Here is a 23471-nt window from a genome sequence, read left to right as displayed (position 1 = left end):
ATAGAGAACTAAACTGTTCTCACAGTATGATTTAAATCTGTTAATTTTTCTCTCTAGCAAGTTGTGTTGTTTTTCATTTTAGCCACGAGTTGTCAAGTCCTGTGGATTCCCCTTCTTCCCTCAGAGCTGCACAACAGCAAACCATACAACAGCAGCCTTTGGCTGGGTCACAAAGAAGGAGTCAAGAGAGCAATTTTAACCTTACTCATTATGGAACTCAGCAGATCCCTCCTGCTTACAAAGATTTAGCTGAGCCATGGATTCAGGTCAGTAGTTATTTGATCTTGATTTCTCAAAAACACATTTATAGATCAGTTGATGTTATTTGTCCTCTTCCCTCAGTTATTTATAACTTAAGAAAACACTTTTGCTTGCCTCTATCGTGACTTATTTTATTGAAATTTTTATTTTATTTTTGGTGTTAGCATTATGCTACTTATTATACAGCTTAAATTTCAAAAGTGCTTTGTAGTTTCACTTCCTATATCTAGAAACATCTCTTCTTGAACTAACAGACATACGGGGTTATCCAAGAATAGAAACTAGACCTTTCATTGCTGACTTTTTCCAATGTTTAATCCCCATTTCTGCCAATAATTTCTGTCACGTTTCTCATTTGTTGCCATTTTAATTCAGTTTCTCTTTTCTGTATCCTAATGGCATATAATGAGTGGTTAATAATTTCTGAGTAGATAAAGGAAGAAAAAACTTGTGACAGTTACCTTGTTATTCCTTTTTATTTGTAAGGACAGTTTCCATTCCTTTTTTTCCCCCTTCTGATTGAATGCATTTTTATCCTCAGTAAGTAGCATTTTTGTTGGTCTTGTAATGATTCTCTTGATTGTTGAATGCCTAACCAGACAGGTCTCCAGCATACAATAGTGAAGTAAAATAATTGTTGCCAATAATCTGTTAAATTCTGTTGAAGACTATTACATTTTTGGAGAGATGCACTTAGATATCATTAGGATTTATTTCCTTTTTCTTTTGTGACCATTACAGTCCTGCAGCTTTGGAATTCTCTTTTCCCAGTATTTTAGCAACCTGTTATGAATCTTAATTATTTTATCTAGTTCATTAATGATATTTAACACAGGCCCTCACCTGCTCCTTTATGATATCTCAACTCTCAAGTTGATTCTGAGCGTCTAGATGCCACCATTCTTTCAAGAAAATGATCTAGTTTGTTTTGCTTGAGCTTTAGATGGGACTATGTTATATATTCCTAGTTTTTTATTAGAAATATTATGTAAAACAATTAGAACTTAGATAGTGGTATGCTATCAGTGCCAGAAGTTGGCTATATTCTAGTTGGTTCATTCTCCTTTACTATCCTTTGATAACAGAACACGTGTAAATAGGTATGTCATGATTTGTTTTCCCCAAAATGGTGTTTATTCATCTCTAATACTTTAAAATTTTCACATTGTGAATTATTTTAGGTATTAAGCTTACTTGTAGCTCATTGGCCCATCATGTCAAGATCATTTATTCTTTCCTTTCTTTAGGGACTCTTACTTTCAGAGCATGGTAATGATGACTATAACAATGTAATACAGACCTTAATTCTAGTTCTGTCATCCTTTGCTGACTTGAACACTGACTTTTTTTCTGTAATTGTTTGATTTTTCTACTCCTTTCATTACAGTCCCACATATTTGGTCTAGTATTTTTTTTTTTTTTAACTTTTTTTGTGTGTAAGATAAAATCATATACATGCTTTTTACTTCCCATTGTTTTCTATAAGAAGTACTCTATATCTCTTAAAACCTCCACTGGGTGCCTTCCTTGATTTGACTTTTTAAAAAATCTTGCTCCAGTTTTTTCTCTGTAAACTACCTTAATATGAATACAAAAGTAGAGTTCTTCACAGATTTTTGTTCTTTGGGTTTTTCAGTAAGCATGAAGGCTACATAGAATGTGTATATAGTCATCTAATTACTTAATGGAGTTTGTTAATTTTGCTTGAGTTAGTAAATGTTAATGACTTCTAATGATTACCAGTTAAACTTGAGTATAAAATTCTTCTGATTTTTTAGTGACTGGACATACTTGAAATTGTGTAGAGTGGCGAAGATTTAGAAATGTCAATCTCAGTTTTTCTTTGGTAATCAAAAATGCTGCTCAACTCAAAATACTGTGAGTCCATTAGTTTTTCCTCACATTGAATTTATTGTATTTGTTTGATATAGGTGTTTGGAATGGAACTCGTTGGCTGCTTATTTTCTAGAAACTGGAATGTGAGAGAGATGGCCCTCAGGCGTCTTTCCCATGATGTTAGTGGGGCCCTGCTGTTGGCGAATGGGGAGAGCACTGGAAATTCCGGGGGCAGTGGGGGAAGCAGCCCAAGTGCAGGAGCCACCAGTGGGTCTTCCCAGACCAGTATCTCAGGAGATGTGGTGGAGGCATGCTGCAACGTTCTGTCCATGGTCTGTGCTGACCCTGTCTACAAAGTGTACGTTGCTGCTTTAGTAAGTAACTTTATTCCATAACCATATTATCATGGGTTTGGGTTTTTTGATGGTTTGTGGACAGTGTTTTTAAGATATGATACAGCTACTTTACCTAATTTGGGGAAATCCAAATTTTATTTTTATTCCACAATCCCAGGAAATTGTAGTTTCTTTCATTTATTCTGATAATTTTGAATATCGCTGATTTTAATTTGTTCAAGTTTTCTTATGTACTGTTTACTTTTCTGTTTTAATGTCTTAAAGACCTTAATGTTTAAAGACTGTTTTAATGTCTTACTGTTAATGTCTACACTTTTTGAGCGGGTACCTTACACATGGCCAAATTAAAAATGAATTTTGGGATGGCAAAGAGATCAAAGTTACTTTGATTTTTTTTTTTTTTTAATTTGCTGCCAGTAAATATTAAGGAAAATTTATTTTCAGTAAACGTTTTACGTGATTTTTAATAAACATTGTCATGTGGAAATTCAGGAGTCTTTCAAAGAAAAGGGTTCCATGACATAGATCAATGAGTTGTGTTTCCAGTGTAACCTGTTAAAGGCTCTTTCTTGAATAGGGTAGAGAGACAGGGAGGCGATTTTGGAGACCAATTTGGCTTTCTCCATTCTGAGTATAGATCTCTTTAGAGCAGGGCTTTTCAACCTCAGTACTGTTGATATTGGTCATATTTTTTGTTGGGACTTGGGGAGATGGCAGGGGTGTTGTCCTGCATGCACTGTGGCGGCATCTCTGGCCTCTACCCATTAGATTCCACTAGCAAACCCGCCCCTAGGCTTGGCAATGAGGAACACCTACATAACTGCTCAAAATCACACCTTAGTTTCAGGACCACTACTTTAGAATACTTGTCTAATCTGTTTTAAAAACTCATTAGTCTCTAAGCTCCTGTCTTAATCTTTTTCTAATCCGTCCTCTAACAGCTGTGTCTAATGAATCATCTTCTTGCGAGGTAGTGTAGCATAATGGTTATGAACATGGGTTTGGAGTCAGAATTGAGTGATCTCATCATTTATCATCTGAATTAGAACGCTTGGATAGTGTTCTGGTTAAACTGGGACTAGCCTAGGCAATCTGAACATACGTTCAAAATTACAGAGACAGACCTTGATTCAAATTCTAGTTCTCCTATTTGCTAGCACTGTGACTTTAGGAGAGTTACTTAACTTCTCTCAAACTTTAGTTTTCTCACTCATAAAATAATGAAATTATTTGCCTCTTAAGTTTGAAGTATGATTATCTAGAAGCCTTCAACTCTATGCCTGGCACGTTGTAAGAACAGTGAACACGTAACAGCTATTATTATTTCTTGACCATGACTTAGATTATTGTCTGGCTCCTTTAGAAAACCGTGACGATTTCTGATGCCTCAGCAGCACTTCCTGAAGAATGTTCTGTGGAAGTTTGGCAGGATTTTGAAAAGTTCCCTGAAGACAGTTTTTTTGTTTTGTTTTGTTTTGTTTTGTCTTTAGTTGGAGTCTCACTCTGTCGTCCAGGCTGGAGTGCAGTGGCACGCATACTCACAGCCACCGCAGCGACAACCTGCTGAGCTCAGAGGATCCTTCCGCTTGAGCTTTCCAAGTAGCCAAACTACAGGCATGCCTGGCTAAGTTTTTGATTTATTGTAGAGATGAGATCTCGCCAAGTTGCCCGGGCTGTTCTCAAATTCATGGGCTCGGGCAATCCCCTCACCTTGGCCTCCCAAAGTGCTGAGATTACAGGCTTGAGCCACCACGCCCAGCCAAGAAAGATTTTTGTGTTAAGATTGGTGAACACTAGATTACACAAGGGTAACTAGGTCTGTTCACTGAGAGGCTTCTAGGACCCACCTTTAGTGAGCTGATAGACAGTTGTGAATCTAAAAGATCAAAGAATAGAATGCGTTATGTCTAGATTTATTTGGCTGTGGCCTTTTTTTCATATAGCATATGGAGGGTTCAGTCTGCTGTAGTATAAAGACCAATTTCTTCGCCCAGCTTTTTGTCTCTTAGTATTTTCCAACACAAACCTTGAGGCCTACGTAACTGCTCAGTATAATCCTCTTTTTGCCTGTTCCTTTTCTGCAAAGACTTCTGTGATCTCATCCACTGCCTCTTCTGCCATATTGTTCTTTTTGCACACACTATGTACTGCCTTCCTGTCTGGCTCTTTCTTCTTAAGTTCAGGCTGTTTCCCAGTTTAACAAGCTTATAAGCTCCCACAGCACAAGAACCACATAAAGGATATACTGGTTCCTCTACAATACTTGGTTTGCCAGGCTCAGTGGAGACAGACATGCTTCCTGCCCTCAGAGCTCGTCCTTCCCTTTTTCCCCTTTTTCCCTCCCCTTCCGTCCTCGTATATAATTGTTTGCTGAACCATTTGAAAGTTATTTGCAAGCATCTTTGACACTTTCTCCTCTGATACTTTAGTATGTGTCGCTTGAGAACAAATGTATTCTTCCATATAACCACAGAGCAGTCAGGACACTCGTATCTATCTGAACATAGATAACAATATTATTATGTACTATGCAGTTCATATCAGATCTCCCCAGTTGTCCCAACGGTGTCTTTTACAGCCAAACTGCAGACTTTATTCAAATTTCACCAGTTTTTCCACTGATGTCTTTTTTCTGTTCCAGGATCTAATCCAGGATCCCACATTGCATTTAGTCATCATATTCCCTTAATCTCTTCTCATTTGTGACAATCCTCAGTCTTTCCTTGTCTGTCATTTCCTTGACACTTATTTTTTTGAGTCAGAGTCAAACTCTGTTACCCAGGCTGGAGCGCAGTGACACAGTCCTGGCTCTCCACAGCCTTGATCTCCTGGGCTCAAGCAATCCTTCCACCTCAACCTCCCAGGCAGCTGAAACTATGCGCACACACCACTACACCTGGCTAATTTTTTTTTTTTTTTTTTGTAGAGACAAGGCCGGTCTCGAACTCCTGACCTAAGCAGTCCTCCCACCTCAGCCTCCCAAAGTGCTGGAACTATAAGCATGAGCTATCACACTCAGTGGCCTTGACACTTTTGAAATGTTCTGGCTGTTATTTTGTAGAATGTCCCTCAATTTGGGTTTATCTGATATTTTATCACGATTAGATTGAGGTTATACATTTTTCACAAGAATGCCACAGATGTGATATGCCCTCCTAGTGTATAATATCAGCAGGTACATATGTCCATGTGTCTTATTATTGGTGATGCTGTCTGGCAAGGTAATGTCTACTGAGGTTCTCTGCTGTAAAGTTAATATCTTAAGAGAGATACTTTGAGATTATGCAATTATCTTGCTTCTCCTCAAAATTTTGTACACTGATTTTAGTATTTGTCAGTTGATCTTGCCTACAGCAGTTATTTCTACACCATTAAAAATAATGTTCTAATGATGATTTTCTGTTTTTCTCATTCCTTCTATATTAACTAACTGAAATTCTTCTGCAAAGAAGAACTCTCTCTTCCCCATTTTTGTACCTATTTAGTGTTCAGTTTATATCAACGTAGGCTCATGAGTATTTACCTCCTTCTATGGGTTACAGTCCAGTGATACCACCATTTATTTTGCTCTCTAGTTATTTCACCTTTAGCCATTGAGAGCTCTTTCATTTTGGCAACTGTTTTCATTTTCTTTTTGAAAGTAATGTGTTTAACTTTTCATTTTAAAATGAATGCAGACTTTTAAAAATTACAGAAAGAGTTCTGAAAATTCCCTTCTACCCCATTTATTTATGTATTTACTAGTTTGTATCATTACAGACTCATGGATTCTTATTTTATTCTGTGGGTTGTACTTCATATCATTATTTTGTTGCTCCAGTTGTCTCAAGTTAGGCCATTGTTTCTGATGCTTTTTAAATGTATTTAAAGTGACCTTCAGGGTTTTTCCCCCTCAGAAAACATTAAGAGCCATGCTGGTATATACTCCTTGCCACAGTTTGGCAGAAAGAATCAAACTTCAGAGACTTCTCCGGCCAGTTGTAGACACCATCCTAGTCAAGTGTGCAGATGCCAATAGGTAAGGCCTTATTGATGAACCACTTCAAATCATCTTGTCTTAAAAGTGCCTAGCAATAGGCCTCACACCTACTGAGTATTTGATACATTTAATGAAGTGAGCCTTTGAATATTGTTTTTTAATGTGAGCTTGGATATTAAAATATAGTACTTAAAGCTCTTCAGGACCGGGGAAAAGAACTCATGGCAAGTAGAAGTCAGGCTAACAAACTGCATGGGCCCCTCTACCTTATTGTATTGTGATTTATACTTCTAACTAACGTTCTTAATCTGAAGTCCAGTTGAAAAGAAAAATAGCTGACGTTGATATGTATAAGATATAATCTCTTTTTAGAGAATAAGTTACTAAGGTTAGGAACCAGTAAGATTATTACACCTGCTTGTACCTTATTATATTAGTATAAAATGATAACACACCCATTTCATTATTTTTGGTGTAATGAAATTTTACTCTAATTATGACAGTTTTTGTCAAAATGCTTAATTGTGTATATTCCTGCAATATCCTTGAAAATTGACAAGAGCAAGAGTAATTCTAACTGGGGAGAAAAGTAGCAGGTAGAGAGGCGAGGCATGGTGACAGCAAAAAGGATCCTAGACCATGCTTTTTTTAGAACAATGTTTCTCTTTTATTTTACCCTTCCATAAAGTAGAGGAAAAGACCACTTGTTTAATACTCATAGCAATAGGAAGCAGTTTGGGGGCAGTTCCCATCTCTTTCCAGCCCAGCATATCTTGGTTAGCAAGAAGTATGGCATCTCCTTCGTTTGGCCTCTGCCCTATCCCCATCTGGAGCTTTCTCAGCCCAGTCCTTCTCTCCTGCCCCAAGTCAAATGTCTTGGTTTGCAGGTCTTAAAAGTTAACTAGCTTTGAATAGTTTCTTATCTGATGAAATCTGTCTTGTGCCTTCGTTGTTTTCTCAACACAAGCCTGTAGACAAATTGAACTTTTCTTGCTCCTCAGAGAAACATATATCTGAAAAACACTGGCAAATTAACTATAACTTACAAAATGCATAGAAAAAAATCATGTTATTTTTCAATATTAGAATCAATATTTGTAAGAAATACTGTAAAGAGATTTTATGATATTGGAAGTCATTCTGGCTGTAGAAGGGAGTATAGGGTTTTGAATGGGAAGGTTTTGTTTTTAATTCAAGAGCTTTTTAGTGAAAGTTTAAAAATCAAGGTCGGGTCTTTATTCCTTTTTATTTTAGCAAGATATAGTAAACCTTTTATTTGATTTGATGTTTAAATCAATACTTGCTGTCTAGGAGCCAGTGCTAAAGATTCTGTACCTTTAACATAGAGGATGAGTTGAATTTAAGAAATGAGACCTAATAATGAGTGTTATTATTTATAGTGATATTGTTAATGTGATTTTAGTGATAGAAAAGTAAAACACCCTGAAAACATTATTCTTTCACAAGGCATTATATTACTACTCTAATATTGATGTATATTTTGTCCAAGATCTGGGACCAATGTTGCTTTTCTTTCATTTTTAGCCGCACAAGTCAGCTATCCATATCAACGCTATTGGAATTGTGCAAAGGCCAAGCAGGAGAGTTGGCAGTTGGTAGAGAAATACTAAAAGCTGGTAATAAATTTTTACTTAAAATTAATATAACATATTTGATAATGTTCCTTAGCAGTCTGGCTTGATCTCATAATCTCTCTTGAGGCAGTTACAGGATTTTGAAGTAATGTAAATTTATTCATTTGCTATGGTTAGAAATATGAATTAATCAGAGATAAGTTTTTTTAATATAATTCGGGGGGGGTTGTTGGCCTTATACCATTTAATGTCTTATTTTCAACTGTAATATCACCGTTTTTCAATCATTTATTTTTACTACCCTTTTGTAGGATCCATTGGTATTGGTGGTGTTGATTATGTCTTAAGTTGTATTCTTGGAAACCAAACGGAATCAAACAACTGGCAAGAACTCCTGGGCCGCCTTTGTCTCATTGATAGACTGTTGTTGGAATTCCCTGCTGAATTTTATCCTCATATTGTCAGTACTGATGTTTCACATGCTGAGCCTGTTGAAATCAGGTAATTTTTCTTCAGAAAATATATTACATGTATCTCCCTAACCTGCCCACACTCTCTCCAAAAAAACACATTTTAGATTTATGAAAGATTCAGAAATTACAGAGCATAAATCTAAAATGTGTCAGATTTATGAAAGATTCAGAAATTACAGAGCATAAATAGTTACTAATATCCTGATTGACATAAAAACGTGAAGTCTAGACTAGTAAAACATTTCTAGATCCTTTATACTAGAAAGGTCTTTGACGTGTACAAACTGTAAGTTACTACCATTTTTAAGTTTACATATCTTTTTCAGTAATTCAAACTTATCTAGTAATGAAATGTTTTCTTCTTTCAGGTATAAGAAGCTGCTGTCCCTCTTAACCTTTGCTTTACAGTCCATTGATAATTCTCACTCAATGGTTGGTAAACTTTCCCGAAGGATCTACTTGAGTTCTGCAAGAATGGTTACTGCAGTACCACATGTGTTTTCAAAACTACTAGAAATGCTGGGTGTTTCCAGTTCCACTCATTTCACCAGGATGCGTCGCCGCTTGTTGGCTATTGCGGATGAGGTGGAAATTGCTGAGGCCATCCAGCTGGGCATAGAAGATACTTTAGATGGTCGAGAGGACAGCATTTTACAGGCATCTGCCCCTAACAGCTACCCAGAAGCCACAGAGCGCAGTTCCCTTGAGCACGCAGTCCACTTAGAGAAAACTGGAAAAGGATTATGTGCTGCAAAACTGAGTGCCAGCTCAGAGGACATTTCTGACAGACTGGCCAGTGTTTCGGTAGGACTTCCTAGTTCAACAACAACAGAGCAACCAAAGCCAGTGGTTCAAACAAAAGGCAGACCCCATAGTCAGTGTTTGAACTCCTCTCCTTTATCTCATCATTCCCAGTTAATGTTCCCAGCCTTGTCAACCCCCTCTTCCTCGGCCCCATCTGTACCAGCAGGCACTGTAACAGATGTCTCTAGGCATAGACTTCAGGGATTCATTCCCTGCAAAATACCTTCTGCATCTCCTCAAACACAGCGCAAGTTTTCCCTACAATTCCAGAGAAACGGTTCTGAAAACAAAGACTCAGATAAACTTTCCCCAATCTTTACTCAGTCAAGACCACTGCCCTCCAGTAATATACATAGGCCAAAGCCATCTCGACCTACCCCTGATAAAACAAGTAAACAGGGAGATGCCTCAAAAAACAGCATGACACTTGATCTGAATAGTCCTTCCAAATGTGACAGCTTTGGCAGTAGCAGCAATAGTAGTAATGCTGTTATACCTAGTGATGAGACAGTGTTCACCCCAGTAGAAGAGAAATGCAGGTTAGATGTCAATACAGAGCTCAACTCCAGTATTGAGGACCTTCTTGAAGCATCTATGCCTTCAAGTGATACAACAGTAACTTTCAAGTCAGAAGTTGCTGTCCTTTCTCCTGAAAAGGCTGAAAATGATGATACCTACAAAGATGATGTGAATCATAATCAAAAGTGCAAAGAAAAGATGGAAGCTGAAGAAGAAGAAGCTTTAGCAATTGCCATGGCAATGTCAGCGTCTCAGGATGCCCTCCCCGTAGTTCCTCAGCTGCAGGTTGAAAATGGAGAAGATATCATCATCATTCAGCAGGATGTAAGTATAGATTCTTTCAGGGGTTAGAGAGCTTTCTTAACCATGATAAATGTAATTCAAAAACGCTGCTTGTAACACGAATTAATCATTGCAAGCAGATTTTTTTCAATGAAAAGTTTTAATTGTACAACAATAGCATTTATATTGTTTAAACAGCAATACTTCTTGCCTGGGTCAAAGGTATTTCTTGTTGATGCTATAATGGTGATCACTTCTGCATTTGACATCAGTGACCAACAGTCTCCATTCAGAGGTCAAGTTTATAGATGGTTTGGGAAGCCAGACTGAAATGAATCATATATTGCCAGGCTTATGTCATAAAAATCTTACTCTTTTAACTTATCAATAAAAAGATTGCTTTCGTTTAATATATAGACACCGGAGACTCTACCAGGACATACCAAAGCAAAACAACCTTACAGGGAAGACACCGAATGGCTGAAAGGTCAGCAGATAGGCCTTGGAGCATTTTCTTCTTGTTACCAGGCTCAAGATGTGGGAACTGGAACTTTAATGGCTGTTAAACAGGTAAATATCTAGTGAACTTATAAATGAAGTGATTCAAATTGTAAAATGAAATATGAGCAACTAAAAAGAATAAAGTATATGTCCATGTGTGAGTGCACTTTAGTTCTTTAAGCTTTGAGAAACTTATCTTTCAAAGTAGATGTTTCCAAAGCGCCAAAACATCATGATTTCTATTATTATTAAAATTTGGAGCAGTAGTATTATAAGATACACTATCAAGATGGGCCTTATTGAAGTTTTTTTGGTGATTTGTTTTTGCTTTTTATAGTTAAGAGATATGGTTTCACACTTCTTTTAGCAGTGTACTGGTACAATGTCATCTTGGGTTTCTGTGGTTTACTTTTTATGAGCATGCTTGTCAGGAGGGAAAATGATAAAGCTCTCATTTTTAAATTTTATTTATTTATTTATTTATTTATTTTTTGAGTTGGAGTCTCACTCTGTCACCCAGACTGGAGTGCAGTGGCCGCTCCCGGCCACCGCAACCTCGACCTGCTGGGCTCTGGCGATCCTTCCGCCTCAGCCTTTCAAGTAGCTGGAACTACAGGTGCACACTACCACGCCTGGCTCATTTTTTATTTATTGTAGGGATGAGGTCTCACCAAGTTGCCCAGGCGGGTGTCGAACCCGCGGGCTCAGGCATACCACTCACCTCAGCCTCCCAGAGGCGTGGGATTACAGACTGAGCCACTGAGCCTGGCTAAAGCTCTCATTTTTAAATCATATTGATTCTTCTCCCATGACTGGTCTTTTCTCATTTTTACTCTGCCATCAGATAGAGTCTTGACTTTATCCCAGTTTTTGGTCGTTTTTCTGATATTTTAATGCTGCTTATGCTAGACTCTTACTATCTAAAAGAGTCTGACTTATTGTGTTTTTTTTTAAGTATACTGCATCCATTAGCATAAATTCTATCTGCTACTAATATATGAACTAATTTGCAGTTTTTTGTTTTAGATCAGCTAGTTAAAACTTGAGAAACTTTATAAACGTGTTTCTTTGAAACAGGTAACGTATGTCAGAAATACATCTTCTGAGCAAGAGGAAGTGGTGGAAGCATTAAGAGAAGAGATAAGAATGATGAGCCATCTGAACCACCCTAACATCATTAGGATGTTGGGAGCCACATGTGAGAAGAGCAATTATAATCTCTTCATCGAATGGATGGCAGGTGTGTTCATGTTTTACATACAAATAATAGTACAGGGGTTTAGCTTTCTGCTATTGATTTTAGGAACACCAATTTAATGAGCATTTACTTTCATTAGTTAGAGTTTTTCTAAAAGCAAATCACCCCTAATATACTAATATAAACCTCAAATACTTTGTCTTTCACTTAATACAAATAAAGCATTCACAACCCCTACTTGTTAAGTTTTTCCAGTGTGCTTTTAAATGATTAAGTAGCATTGTTTCGTAAGAATTCTTTTTTAATATCTGATATGAATAAGATCCATATTTTTCCACGTGGCTGGCTATCATTAATTGACAGATTATGAAGTGTTTTGATATAATGATACGAAAGCAAGATTAACGTATAACTTGAAAGCTCATTACAGGTAAACTAGCACTGAAGTTGAACTTTGTTATCTACTCAAACAGATAAAGAGTTTTATTTTGTATTATACAGCATATGCAGTAAAATGACTTGAGGTATGATGGATTGGTTTAACCTCTTAGATTTGTGTGTGTTTTAAGAGTTCATTTCTATATACCAGTCAGTTCTTAAGTATATTATTTGTTGTTGGTCTTCATAGTAAATAGGTTGACTATTATAAACATTTTTAAATGAGGCTCATTGAATTTGTGAGTTGTCCAAGGTCAGATAGTAAATGGTAGGATATGAAGCCTAACTTTGGGTTTTCTGGCTCCTCCTCTCATTTTTTTTACCGTCTGCTAAACATCATGTTAGTGTTATTTACTTAAGTCATTAATAAAGGCATGTTGTATATTTTGTTTGACAACACAGAGAAGTGAATTGTACATTTCCAAAATAGTTTCATTCAAAATTGTTAACTTATAAAGCTTTCTGAAATCTTGGCTCTCCAGTAAATTAGTTCCATGAGGTTCTGTGAAATTGTCTTCAAACTAATAGATTTTTGAGATGATGCAGGAATGTGTTAGTTTTTAAATCAATTTCATTTCTGACATAAAATATAAATTTAACATTTCAAATGTGAATGTGAGTTAATGCAGTGCAATCTTTAGCAATTCAAGTGTAATAAACAGTTTTAATTCTGGCTTAAGTTTATGTATTAATAAGTATTTCTATTTTGTATTTGTCTCTTAGGGGGATCTGTGGCTCACTTGCTGAGTAAATATGGCGCCTTCAAGGAATCAGTAGTTATTAACTATACTGAACAGTTACTTCGTGGCCTTTCCTATCTCCATGAAAACCAGATCATTCACAGAGATGTCAAAGGTAGGGATTCTTCTGATTATTCTCTAGTGACAATACGAAAATAAATATAATTTTAAAATTTGGTCCTTTGAGGATAGTTTCTAACTATGGGTTGTTTTTCCTGAGTAACTCAACCACTAGACTATTAGAACTGAAAGGAGCCTTAGGGATCATTTAATCTGCCCTTTTCACTTTCTAGAAAAGCATATTCAGTACCAGAGAGGCTATGACTTTTCCACAGCTTTACACTGCTAATTGATGGCAGAAAGTATAGAATTCAGGCCTCATGATGAACTCATTCCCAAAAAGTTCCTGCTCCTGATTTTATTGAGAATAATTAACATATCATAAACTTTCTGAAGAAAAAAATCAGCCAGGCGTGCTAGCTCACGCTTGTAGTCCTAGCACTTTGGGAGGCTGAGGTGAGAGGATTACCTGAACTCAGGAGTTCAAGACTAGATTGGGCAACATGAGGAGACATCGCCTCTACAAAAAAAAGTTAGCCAGGTATGGTGCATCTGTAGTCCCAGCTACTCTGGAGGCTGAGGCAAAAGGATCACCTGAGCCCAGAGGTTGAAGCTGTCTGTGGTGAGTCGTGATTGTACCACTGCATTCCTGCCACTGCATTCCAACCTGCGTGACAGAGTGAGACTCCAACTCAAAAAACTGAAAAAAAAAGGATAGAAAAAAATCTCTTCAAATCTTTTGTAGTAAGAGCAGCTTGTGTTTGACATAATGTATTAAAATAATTTTATAACATTAAGTTTTTATTGACCTGTAATTATGAAGTTGCAGCATACAGTTTGAGTTGATGTAGATCAGTATGGTTCAACAAAACTTTGTCTTCAGATGTAACATATGCTACAATTTAAATTTTGGAGAAAGACTTTGTTGGAAATCAGATGAAAGGTTTTCAGCACTTACTCTTTAAAGTTTCACTGAGTCTCCATGTTGATCTTCTTATATCTTAATACTTTGTTTTTCAGACTTTCCTTCCAAGGCTATAGATTGCGTTTACACTAGAGAAGCCTGTGTGTTTTTAGTAGAATGAAGTGTGAGAGTCATTTTTCTGAACCTCTGACATAAAGTCCACTTCTTTTGTCATTGTCCTGTTTTATTAATAGCATTTTATTGAGTTCTTAATCTGTCGTTGCTTTTGTTTTTAACATATGAAGTTATTTGTTGTGTTTGTTGACAGGTGCCAATTTGCTGATTGATAGCACAGGTCAGAGACTAAGAATTGCAGATTTTGGAGCTGCAGCCAGGTTGGCGTCAAAAGGAACTGGTGCAGGAGAGTTTCAGGGACAGTTGTTGGGGACAATTGCGTTTATGGCACCTGAGGTGAGAAGCAGCTTTGAGTGTGATGAAAGAAAGTATTTTGGAGTTCTGCATGACAGCATTATGCCAAATAATTATGCAGTGGTGCGCAGTATGTACTTACCAATTAGAAGCCCATGGTCCTAAAAGTAAGGTTTTAATAATGTCCTTCATTTCACACCCTTGTTGCCCACCTATCCACCTGTGCCTGGAAAAAATTTAAAAAGATGATTTTTAATAGGTTTGTTCAAAGTCTATTTCTAACAGAGTTTTTTGGGGCAATTTTTAGAAGTTGTTTTATGGTAAACCCATAGGACACATAACAGAAGTTTTTTTAAATTGTTGTGCCTCTATTTCAAAAGGATATGAGCACACAGAGGTAGGGCTTATCAGTAGAGGAAGGACTTGAGCTCAGTTGAACTAAGCATTTCCCTTCTGACTCAGCCTCCTCCGCAGTGTTCGTAGCTCTACTTGCTCATATGTAGCAATTATTTGTTGTCTTCTTACCCCCTAGTTTACTAAGAGCAAAATTCTGTAGTGTAACTCCTCTTCAGAATCTCACAATTCTCCAAAATATTTTTGTGTTACATGGATAATCAAGCTTGTTTTGTGTTACATGGACAATCAAGCTTGTTAATGAAATAAATGAGGTATCAGGTAGTCCTCATAATTGCTGTTTATACTCGTTTTAACCTGAAGTAAAAAAAAAAAAAAAAAACTAGAAGCTGGGCTCCGTGGCTCAGCCTGTAATCCCCCGCCTTTGGGAGGCTGAGGTGAGTGGATTGCCTGAGCCCACGGGTTCGAGACCCGCCTGGGCAGCGAGACCTCATCTCTACAATAAATCAAAAAATCAGCTGGGTGTGGTAGCGCGTACCTGTAATTCCAGCTACTCGGAAGGCTGAGGCGGAAGGATTGCCGGGGCCCAGCGGGTCGAGGCTGCGGTGGCCGGGAGCGGCCACTGCACTCCAGTCTGGGTGACAGAGTGAGACTCCAACTCAAAAAAAACAAAACTAGAATCTCTAACTACAAAGTGGCTTTCTCTTTTTCCAATGACTCATATATCCAAATTAACTCTGATTTATTTTAGGTACTAAGAGGGCAGCAATATGGTAGAAGCTGTGATGTATGGAGTGTTGGCTGTGCTATTATAGAAATGGCTTGCGCAAAACCACCTTGGAATGCAGAAAAACACTCCAATCATCTTGCTTTGATATTTAAGGTAATTGTGTGATCAAAATAACTTATTTGTGCTAACATTGGCAGGAGTCAAATTCCCATGGATTTTCCCTGTCAGTCTACCATGAAGGTATATCTTCCTTGAAGTAAATGACAGTCTTCATCTGTATATTTATTGAATTCAGTAAAAAATATACTTCAAACTTAGAATTTTTATATTTTTCTGGGCCAGCGCTAAGTGGTACAATGTACTTTACACTATGTTGAGCAGAGGCAGTGAGCCACATCTCTCAGTCCCCACAGAATCACAAGAGTAAACAGCCAGTATTCTACAATGTGCTGTGTTGTCAGATGATTGGCCCAACTGTAGGCTAACATAAGTGTTCTGAGCACATCAGAGGTAGGGTAGGCTAAGCTGTGATGTTTGGTAGGTTGGGCAAATTAAATGCAATTTCAGCTTACGATATTTTCAGCTTACAGTGTGTCTATCAGGATATAACTCCAACATAAGTTGAGGAGCATTTGTGAATATATATATTTTCAGGAATTTATATGGTGTTGTCAATGTCAGAGTCACTTCTCGATATTTGAGGTAGTTATGCTCTGTAAAGTCACTACAAGCACTGAATTAGCAAATACTAAATCACTGCTCCTAGAGGAAATATGTACGTATATTCTCGTCACTTTAAAAACATGAAGCTCTTCATGTATTTTACATAATTCAGTTTTTCAATCTAATTTATTATTTCTGTATTTTAAAAATTTGCCACTCAGGCGGAAGGATCGCCGGAGCCCAGCAGGCGAGGCTGCGGTGGCTGGGAGCAGCCACTGCACTCTAGTCTGGGCAACCAAGTGAGACTCCAACTCAAAAAAACAAAAAAAAAAATTTGCCAAGTCCGTTGCCAAATCATGTTCTTTCTTTTCACAACTTTCAAATCCATTCTGTCCATCTTCACCATAGAATAACATAATGGTTGAGATTTTTAGCTTTGAGTAGACATGTGATGATTTAAAGCATGGATTTTGGAGTCTTACAGACCTGATTTCAAACCATGGCTCTACCCCTTAATGTCCATGTAGCCATAGGGAAATTACTTTTTGTGTCTACCCTTCATTTTCTTAGTTGTAAAATGAGTGCAATAATAGCACCTATTTTGTTGGATTATAATGAAGATAAACAGAACTACCTCTGTCAAGCACTTAGCCCACACAGTCAGCTCCTACCTGCCATAACCTCCTCCAGGCCTCCCCACACTTATGTAACTTCCTCAGTCACCTCTCTAACAGGTATTGTTTTTCTTTTCCTCTTTTGTTTTGTACTTTCCATGTCCTTTCTCTACATCAGGGGTCCCCAGCCCCCAGGCCACAGACTGGTACTTGTCCCGTAGCCTGTTAAGAACCAGGCCATACAGCAGGAGGCAAGCGAGTGAGTGAAACTTCATCTCAATTTATAGCTACTCCCCATCACTTGCGTTACTGCCTGAGCTCTACCTCCTGTCAGATCAGCAGTGGCATCAGATCGTCATAGGAGTGCAAGTCCTGTCGTGAACTGCACATATGAGGGATCTCGGTGAATCTAATGCCTAGTGATATGAGGTGGAGCTGGGGTATGATGTTAGCATTGTCTCCCATCACCCCCAGATGGGACCACCTGGTTGCAGGAAAACAAGCTCAGGGCTCCCGCTGATTCTGCATTATGGTAAGTTGTGTAATTATTTCATAATAATAGTAACACATACAATAAATATAATGCACTTGAATCATCCTGAAACCATCCCCACCCCCACCCCGCCAGGTCTGTGGAAAAATTGTCTTTCACAAAACTGTTCTCTGATGCCAAAAAGGTTGGGGACCGCTGCTCTACATGATTCAAATTCTGATTCACGTTAAGGCCCACATCCAGTGTTCCTCCTGCTTGGACGTTCCTTCACAGACCTCTGCCTGTTCCTTCCACAGACTTCCCTAGCACTTTAGTATGTGCCTGTGTCTGACCCTTTCCTTTTTGGTCTCATGGTTATTTATGTTCCTGTTTTACTTCCTTTTTCAAACTAAGTCTCCTTGGGGTCCATTCTTGTCTGATTGGTTTTTGTTTCTTCCATAGTCATGTGCAGAAGTTGCTCGATAAATACTCATGGCTAGGATCAGTTTGAAAGTCTAATGTTATTTTCAGAGTTTTGATGAATCCCTAGAAACAAATAGAAATGATTTTCTACTGTGTGTTTGTGTGTATGTGTGTATATGTGTATGTATGCATATGTGTATCAGGGTCTCACTCTGTGACCCAGACTGGAGTGCAGTGGCACAGTCACAGCTCACTGCAGCCTTGACCTTCTGGGTTTAAGTAATCCTCCCAAGTATCTTGGTGGTACAGGCTTGCACCACCAAGCACTTTCAATTTTTTTAATTTTTTTGTAGAGATGAAGTTTCACTATGCTGCCTTGGCTGGTCTTGAATTCCTGGGCTCAAGCATTTATCAAGCAATTATGCTGCTTCAGCCTCCCAAAGTGCTAGGATTACAGGCGTAAGCCACCACACCCAGCTGGAAATGATTTTCAGATTGGCTTAGTTCATAATTAACAGATTTTATTGCATTCTACTTCATAGGTAGAATTTAAAGAGAATTGTACTATAGAATTTTTAGTTCCCTTAATGTGCAATAAGTACTTTGAGATTTTTTAGAAGTACCATAAATAGAAAAACAACTTTCTCAAAAAAATTCATATCTTACTTGTGGTAGTTGCTGCAGCACTTTTTTTTTTAGAGAGTGATTTAGCAATACCCGCCACATTTTAAGTACACTTATTCTTTGATTTAGCTGTGCCCATTGTTAGGAATTTACTCTAGATTACCTGGAGAAGTAGCAAGTGCCAAATTCAGGATTATCCATTGCACTGTTGCCTGTAATATTCAAAATTTAAAATAACTGAAGTGTCCAGCAGTAAGAAAGTAAATTATTCACACAATATAAAACTATATGGAAATTAAAGATAATAATGTAAAGCTGTTGGTTTTGATTTAGAAAGTGCTACAGATGTATATTAATAAGTAAAAGAACAAGATATATATAAAGTGGTCCCTTTTGCAGGCGTTTTATAAAGAAAATCTAAGGTGTGAATATGTTGGCCTTTTTTTTTTTCCATGTGAAGGAAATACAATAAATTATTAGAGGTGATTACATTTGGGGAGAAGGAGGAAGAATTTCATTTTTTTCTTGAGTTTTTGTCCTTTTTGTGGTGTGTAAAATCTGTAGTATCACAACTGAGTATATCTTGGCACAAGATCACAGACCTTTTAGAATGTTTCTTTATATTACTTTGCAGTTTTTAACTCAAACCATTCATGAAATTACTTGGGTGGGGAAGGGGACAGTTTTCTTGTCATTAGGAGTGAATGGGTGAGTTTAAATTATTTAGACATAAGACCTATTTATCAAAAAGTTATTTCTTGTAATGTGTTTGATACAATCAGGATTAGCACATCGATGAAAAAAATCAATGCAGTTGTCTTTTCTGTGTACTAAACTGTCCAGGTTTAGTCTTTCTCACTGTAAATAGCTCTCTGCTGAAAAAATAGAAAACATGCAGTGAAGCCAAAGGGGCCAACCATCTTGGAGACTAAGTGTGAGGAAAGCAGGACTCGTCTGCGTGAATGCTTTCTCTGCCTGATCATTAAGGTCTGCTTAGCTTTGTTCATGTAGACAATAAGGATTGCTATAGATCCATCTGAACTGGATAAGTCTGATCAAATTCTACAGCCCTAAAATGTGGAGGATTCTTAGAGTAAATTTTCCATCCGGTGGATGACTTTTCTGTAGACTTCTTGATAGCAGAAAGGGCCTCCCACTTCTGCCTCAGTTCCTCTGTGTTCAGAATGCACATGCAGAGGCTGCGAAGTGTGTGCACACGTCCTTCTAGATCAGCAGTTCCAATTGGGGAAAGCTTCAACACTCTGGCTTTTTCTCCTACAGATTGCAAGTGCAACTACTGCTCCGTCAATCCCTTCACATCTATCTCCTGGTTTACGAGATGTGGCTCTTCGTTGTTTAGAACTTCAACCTCAGGACAGACCTCCATCAAGAGAGCTACTGAAACATCCAGTCTTCCGTACTACATGGTAGTCCATTATACAGATAAACTGCAATCGAGACAGGATGCTCAACAAGAGAAAAAACTTTTGTGGGAAACCACGTCGATAATCTGCTGGCCTTCATGCCACTGAACAGTTATGAACGAGGCCAGTGGGGAACCCTTACCTAAGTATGTGATTGACAAATCATGATCTGTACCTAAGCTCAGTATGCAAAAGTCCACAACTTGTGCAGAAACTGTAAACTGTGCCTTTCAAAGAACTGGCCCTAGGTGAACAGGAGAACAGTGAAGTTTGCATGACTAAATAGCAGAAGCATAATTTTATTTTTTGGAGCACTTTTTCAGCAATATTAGCAGCTGAGGGGCTCAGGATCTATTTTAATATTTCAATTATTCTTCCATTTCATATAGTAATCACAAGCAGGGGGTTCTGCAATTCCGTTCAATTTTTTTGTCACTGGCTATAAAATCAGTATCTGCCTCTTTTAGGTCAGAGTATGCTATGAGTAGCAGTAAATACATATATTTTTAAAAGTGGATAACTTCTTTGTGACCCACAGTTGACCTTTATTTTTTTATGCTTGGCCAATTGTGGTTCATTGTGCATTTTACTGTTGGCCCATTCATTTCGTTTTTGGAAATTATGGTTCCGTATTTTCATTTCACCTTCATTTTTGTTTAATATTCAGGGAAAGGTGATCTTTTCAAATCAGAAAAAAATTAGAACTAGGTATGAACTAGAGTCTATTAAATGTCTTGCTATTGCAAGAGTTTTTAAAATACAGTTTTAATTTTGTTTTTTAAATTGGAATATAATCAAGTACTACCTACATGGGTCAGTCACTGCTCTTATTGTGCAGGTTAAATATAGATTAACCGAAAGTTCTCTGTGATGCAGCTCACAACCAAGATCAAGATTACCTTGAAATTTATTTGAATTTTTTAATGTTTTGGTTTCTTTTGTCAAACTCTAGGAAGCTTCACATCATTTAAGTCCTGCTGTGTATCAACAATTCATCCCTCACCATCACCACTGACAATAACATGTAACTGCTGTTTTCCTTTTTTCCATGCATCCTCTCTTTACAGTAGGACTGGCTGATAGATAATAAAGAATTAGCTTAATTACTCAACTACCAATCAGTAATGTTGTTTTTAAACAATAAATTTGTTTTGAACTTGGAAAATATGTTCAGAAAGAAAAATGGAATTGAATTTCATTGATATACTAATTCCTTGGATTTTGCACAGTTATCTAATGGTTTTAGTCTGGAGTTGAATTCAGATGCATGGAATCCTGAAGGAAAACGGGAGCTCTTTTATCCTTTTTTTGTGAGTCTTTTAAATCAAGTACTGATTAACTATTAAACACAACTTAGAGATTTTAGTTTTAACTCTTCAGAAGCCAGTGTGAAATAGAATTGGTTATTCTCAAAGACTCAGGATAAACTAAATAAGCTATATAGAGTACATTTAAAATGTACAACACAAATTGGAAGTAAAATAAGTTACAAGATAAGTTTACAGGGATATATTGCTTATAATTTTTAAAAGGCAGTTTGTTTTTTATGTGAATATGTTTCTTAGTGAAATTTTACATTCCTTTGTTTTGGAGGATTGGCGATATTTGAAGAGTTAAAAATAGTACAGAAATGTGAAGTTTGGTAGCTCTAAATGTGTTGCACTTGACTTTCTGTTTTTCTCTTTTTTTTCTTTTTGACTACTTAGAATTTTCGCAATTCTAATAAGATGGTTTCCAAGTCTCTCGTGTGCCAGCTTTAAAGGATGCACTCTTGCCATGTTATGTACTGGAAGATCATTGGTCAGATTAGTGCTGCGTCTGACAGAAATGTAAACTGTATAAACTGAGGAACCTCAGCTAATCAGTATTACTTTGTAGATCACCATGCCCACCACATTTCAAACTCAAACTATCTGTAGATGTCAAAATCCATTGTGTTTGAGTTTGTTTGCAGTTCCCTCAGCTTGCTGGTAATTGTGGTGTTTTGTTTTTTGTTTTGTTTTCAATGCAAATGTGATGTAATATTCTTATTTTCTTTGGATCAAAGCTGGACTGAAATTGTATTGTGTAATTATTTTTGTGTTCTTAATGTTATTTGGTACTCAAGTTGTAAATAACGTCTACTACTGTTTATTCCAGTTTCTACTACCTCAGGTGTCCTATAGATTTTTCTTCTACCAAAGTTCACTTTCACAATGAAATTATATTTGCTGTGTGACTATGATTCCTAAGACTTCCAGGGCTTAAGGGCTAACTTCTATTAGCACCTTACTGTGTAAGCAAATGTTATGAAAAACAAAATCTCTGGGTTAAGAAAATTTGGCTTAAATGTATCCTTTGTTATTTTAAATATATCAAGATATTTTAATTAAAATTTTTACCCCATTGAACCGATTTTATAGTATTTGTACCTATTTTGGTGTTTTTGTCTTTATAGTAAATAAAAGTTTTTGAGCAAAAGTTAATCGGTACTTTTATTTATTTTGAAATAATTTCACACTTATGTAAAAGTTGCAGGAACACCACAAAAATTTGCAGTATACCTTTACTCAAAGACCCCATTCAGGCTTTGCCAGCTGCCCGTTTATGTCCTGTATAGCAAGAGGATCCAAACCAGAATAACGGCTTGCTCTTAGTTGTCCTGTGTCTTGTCTCTTTCAATCCAGAACCGCTCCTTAGTTCTTCTTGGACCTTCTTGGCCTTAACGTTTTTTAAGATTTCAGATTTGAGTTTGCCTAGTGCTCCTTCACAATGAGATTGAGAACATGCATTTTGTGGCAGGAGCATCACAGAGATGCTGCTGCTCTACTCAGAACATCATATCAAGGAGGCATTGAGGTCAGTCTGTCCCATTGCTGGTGATCTTAACTAATTGACACTGAAGTTAGTCTTTTCCTTTATAATTAACATCTACCTTAAGTATTCTTTGGGAGTGATACTCTAAGACTACACAAATTTCCTGCTTTTCATCTAATTTTAGCTCTCTGTTCTTAGCCTTCTTGCCTGTATTATTACTCTGATGGTTGCCAAATGGTGATCCAGTTTCATTTCTTCTGTATTAATTGGCATTTTGCTGCAAGGAAGAGCTTTCTCTTCTCCCATTTATCGGGTATTTACTCAAATTGTGACAGACTTGGCCAGTGGGAACATCTGAGTGCTAGCTTCTCTATTCTTGGCAAGCTACCTTTTTTTTTTTTTAAACACTGCATACTTTCAGCCCCATCTTATTGTCTGCTTTAACCTTGGGATCAGCCATTTTCCCACAAGAGCCCTGATTCCTTTGATGGGGAATTGTATTTGAAAATCAAGTTCTGGCTGGGTGCAGTGGCTCAAGTCTGTAATCCCAGCACTTTGGGAGGCTGAAGTGAGAGGACTGCCTGACTCCAGAGGTTCGAGACTGGCTTGGGCGACTTGGTGAGACCCTGTCCCTACAATAAATCAAAAAAGTAGCCGGGCGTGGTGGTGCGTGCCTGTAGTTCCAGCTACTTGGAAGGCTGAGGCGGAAGGATCACTTGAGCCCAGCAGTTCGAGACTGCAGTGGCTGTGAGTGTTTCCACTGCACTCTAGCCTGGGCAGAGGGAGACTCCAACTCAAAAAAAAAACGAAAACCAAGTTCTGGTTGGTAGATACGCTCATTGCTACTGGGTGTCACTGCTTCCAGGCCCTCTTGGTAGAGCTAGAATATATATATATGAATATATATTTGGCATAGTTTTGCATAGGGGGGTGTGTGTGTGTGTGTGTGTGTGTGTATGGTTATAAGTAATGTAGTGTTTTCCACCACATCCACCT

The 23471-nt window shown here is 37.5% G+C and overlaps 1 protein-coding gene across 1 annotated transcript in view; it reads left to right on the top strand.

Annotated features, from left to right (window-relative positions):
* Positions 1 to 22133, top strand: part of MAP3K1 (mitogen-activated protein kinase kinase kinase 1) — a 40820-nt gene extending 18687 nt beyond the window's left edge. Inside the window, exons 8-19 of the mRNA XM_008074621.2 lie at positions 83 to 266; positions 2193 to 2471; positions 6350 to 6471; positions 7978 to 8069; positions 8339 to 8528; positions 8869 to 10147; positions 10523 to 10675; positions 11684 to 11846; positions 12966 to 13097; positions 14275 to 14417; positions 15481 to 15612; positions 19537 to 22133. Coding sequence (XP_008072812.1) covers positions 83 to 266; positions 2193 to 2471; positions 6350 to 6471; positions 7978 to 8069; positions 8339 to 8528; positions 8869 to 10147; positions 10523 to 10675; positions 11684 to 11846; positions 12966 to 13097; positions 14275 to 14417; positions 15481 to 15612; positions 19537 to 19686 — 3019 coding nt within the window. The 3' untranslated portion in view covers positions 19687 to 22133. The remainder of the gene's footprint in view (positions 1 to 82; positions 267 to 2192; positions 2472 to 6349; positions 6472 to 7977; positions 8070 to 8338; positions 8529 to 8868; positions 10148 to 10522; positions 10676 to 11683; positions 11847 to 12965; positions 13098 to 14274; positions 14418 to 15480; positions 15613 to 19536) is intronic.
* The last annotated feature ends 1338 nt before the right edge of the window (positions 22134 to 23471 follow it).

Source organism: Carlito syrichta, unplaced genomic scaffold (assembly GCF_000164805.1).
Source record: "Carlito syrichta isolate Samal-C Ts95f unplaced genomic scaffold, Tarsius_syrichta-2.0.1 Scaffold316508, whole genome shotgun sequence".
Taxonomy (NCBI): domain Eukaryota; kingdom Metazoa; phylum Chordata; class Mammalia; order Primates; family Tarsiidae; genus Carlito; species Carlito syrichta.
Note: the sequence above shows the minus strand (reverse complement) of the source record. Positions and strands in the feature narration are given on the sequence as shown.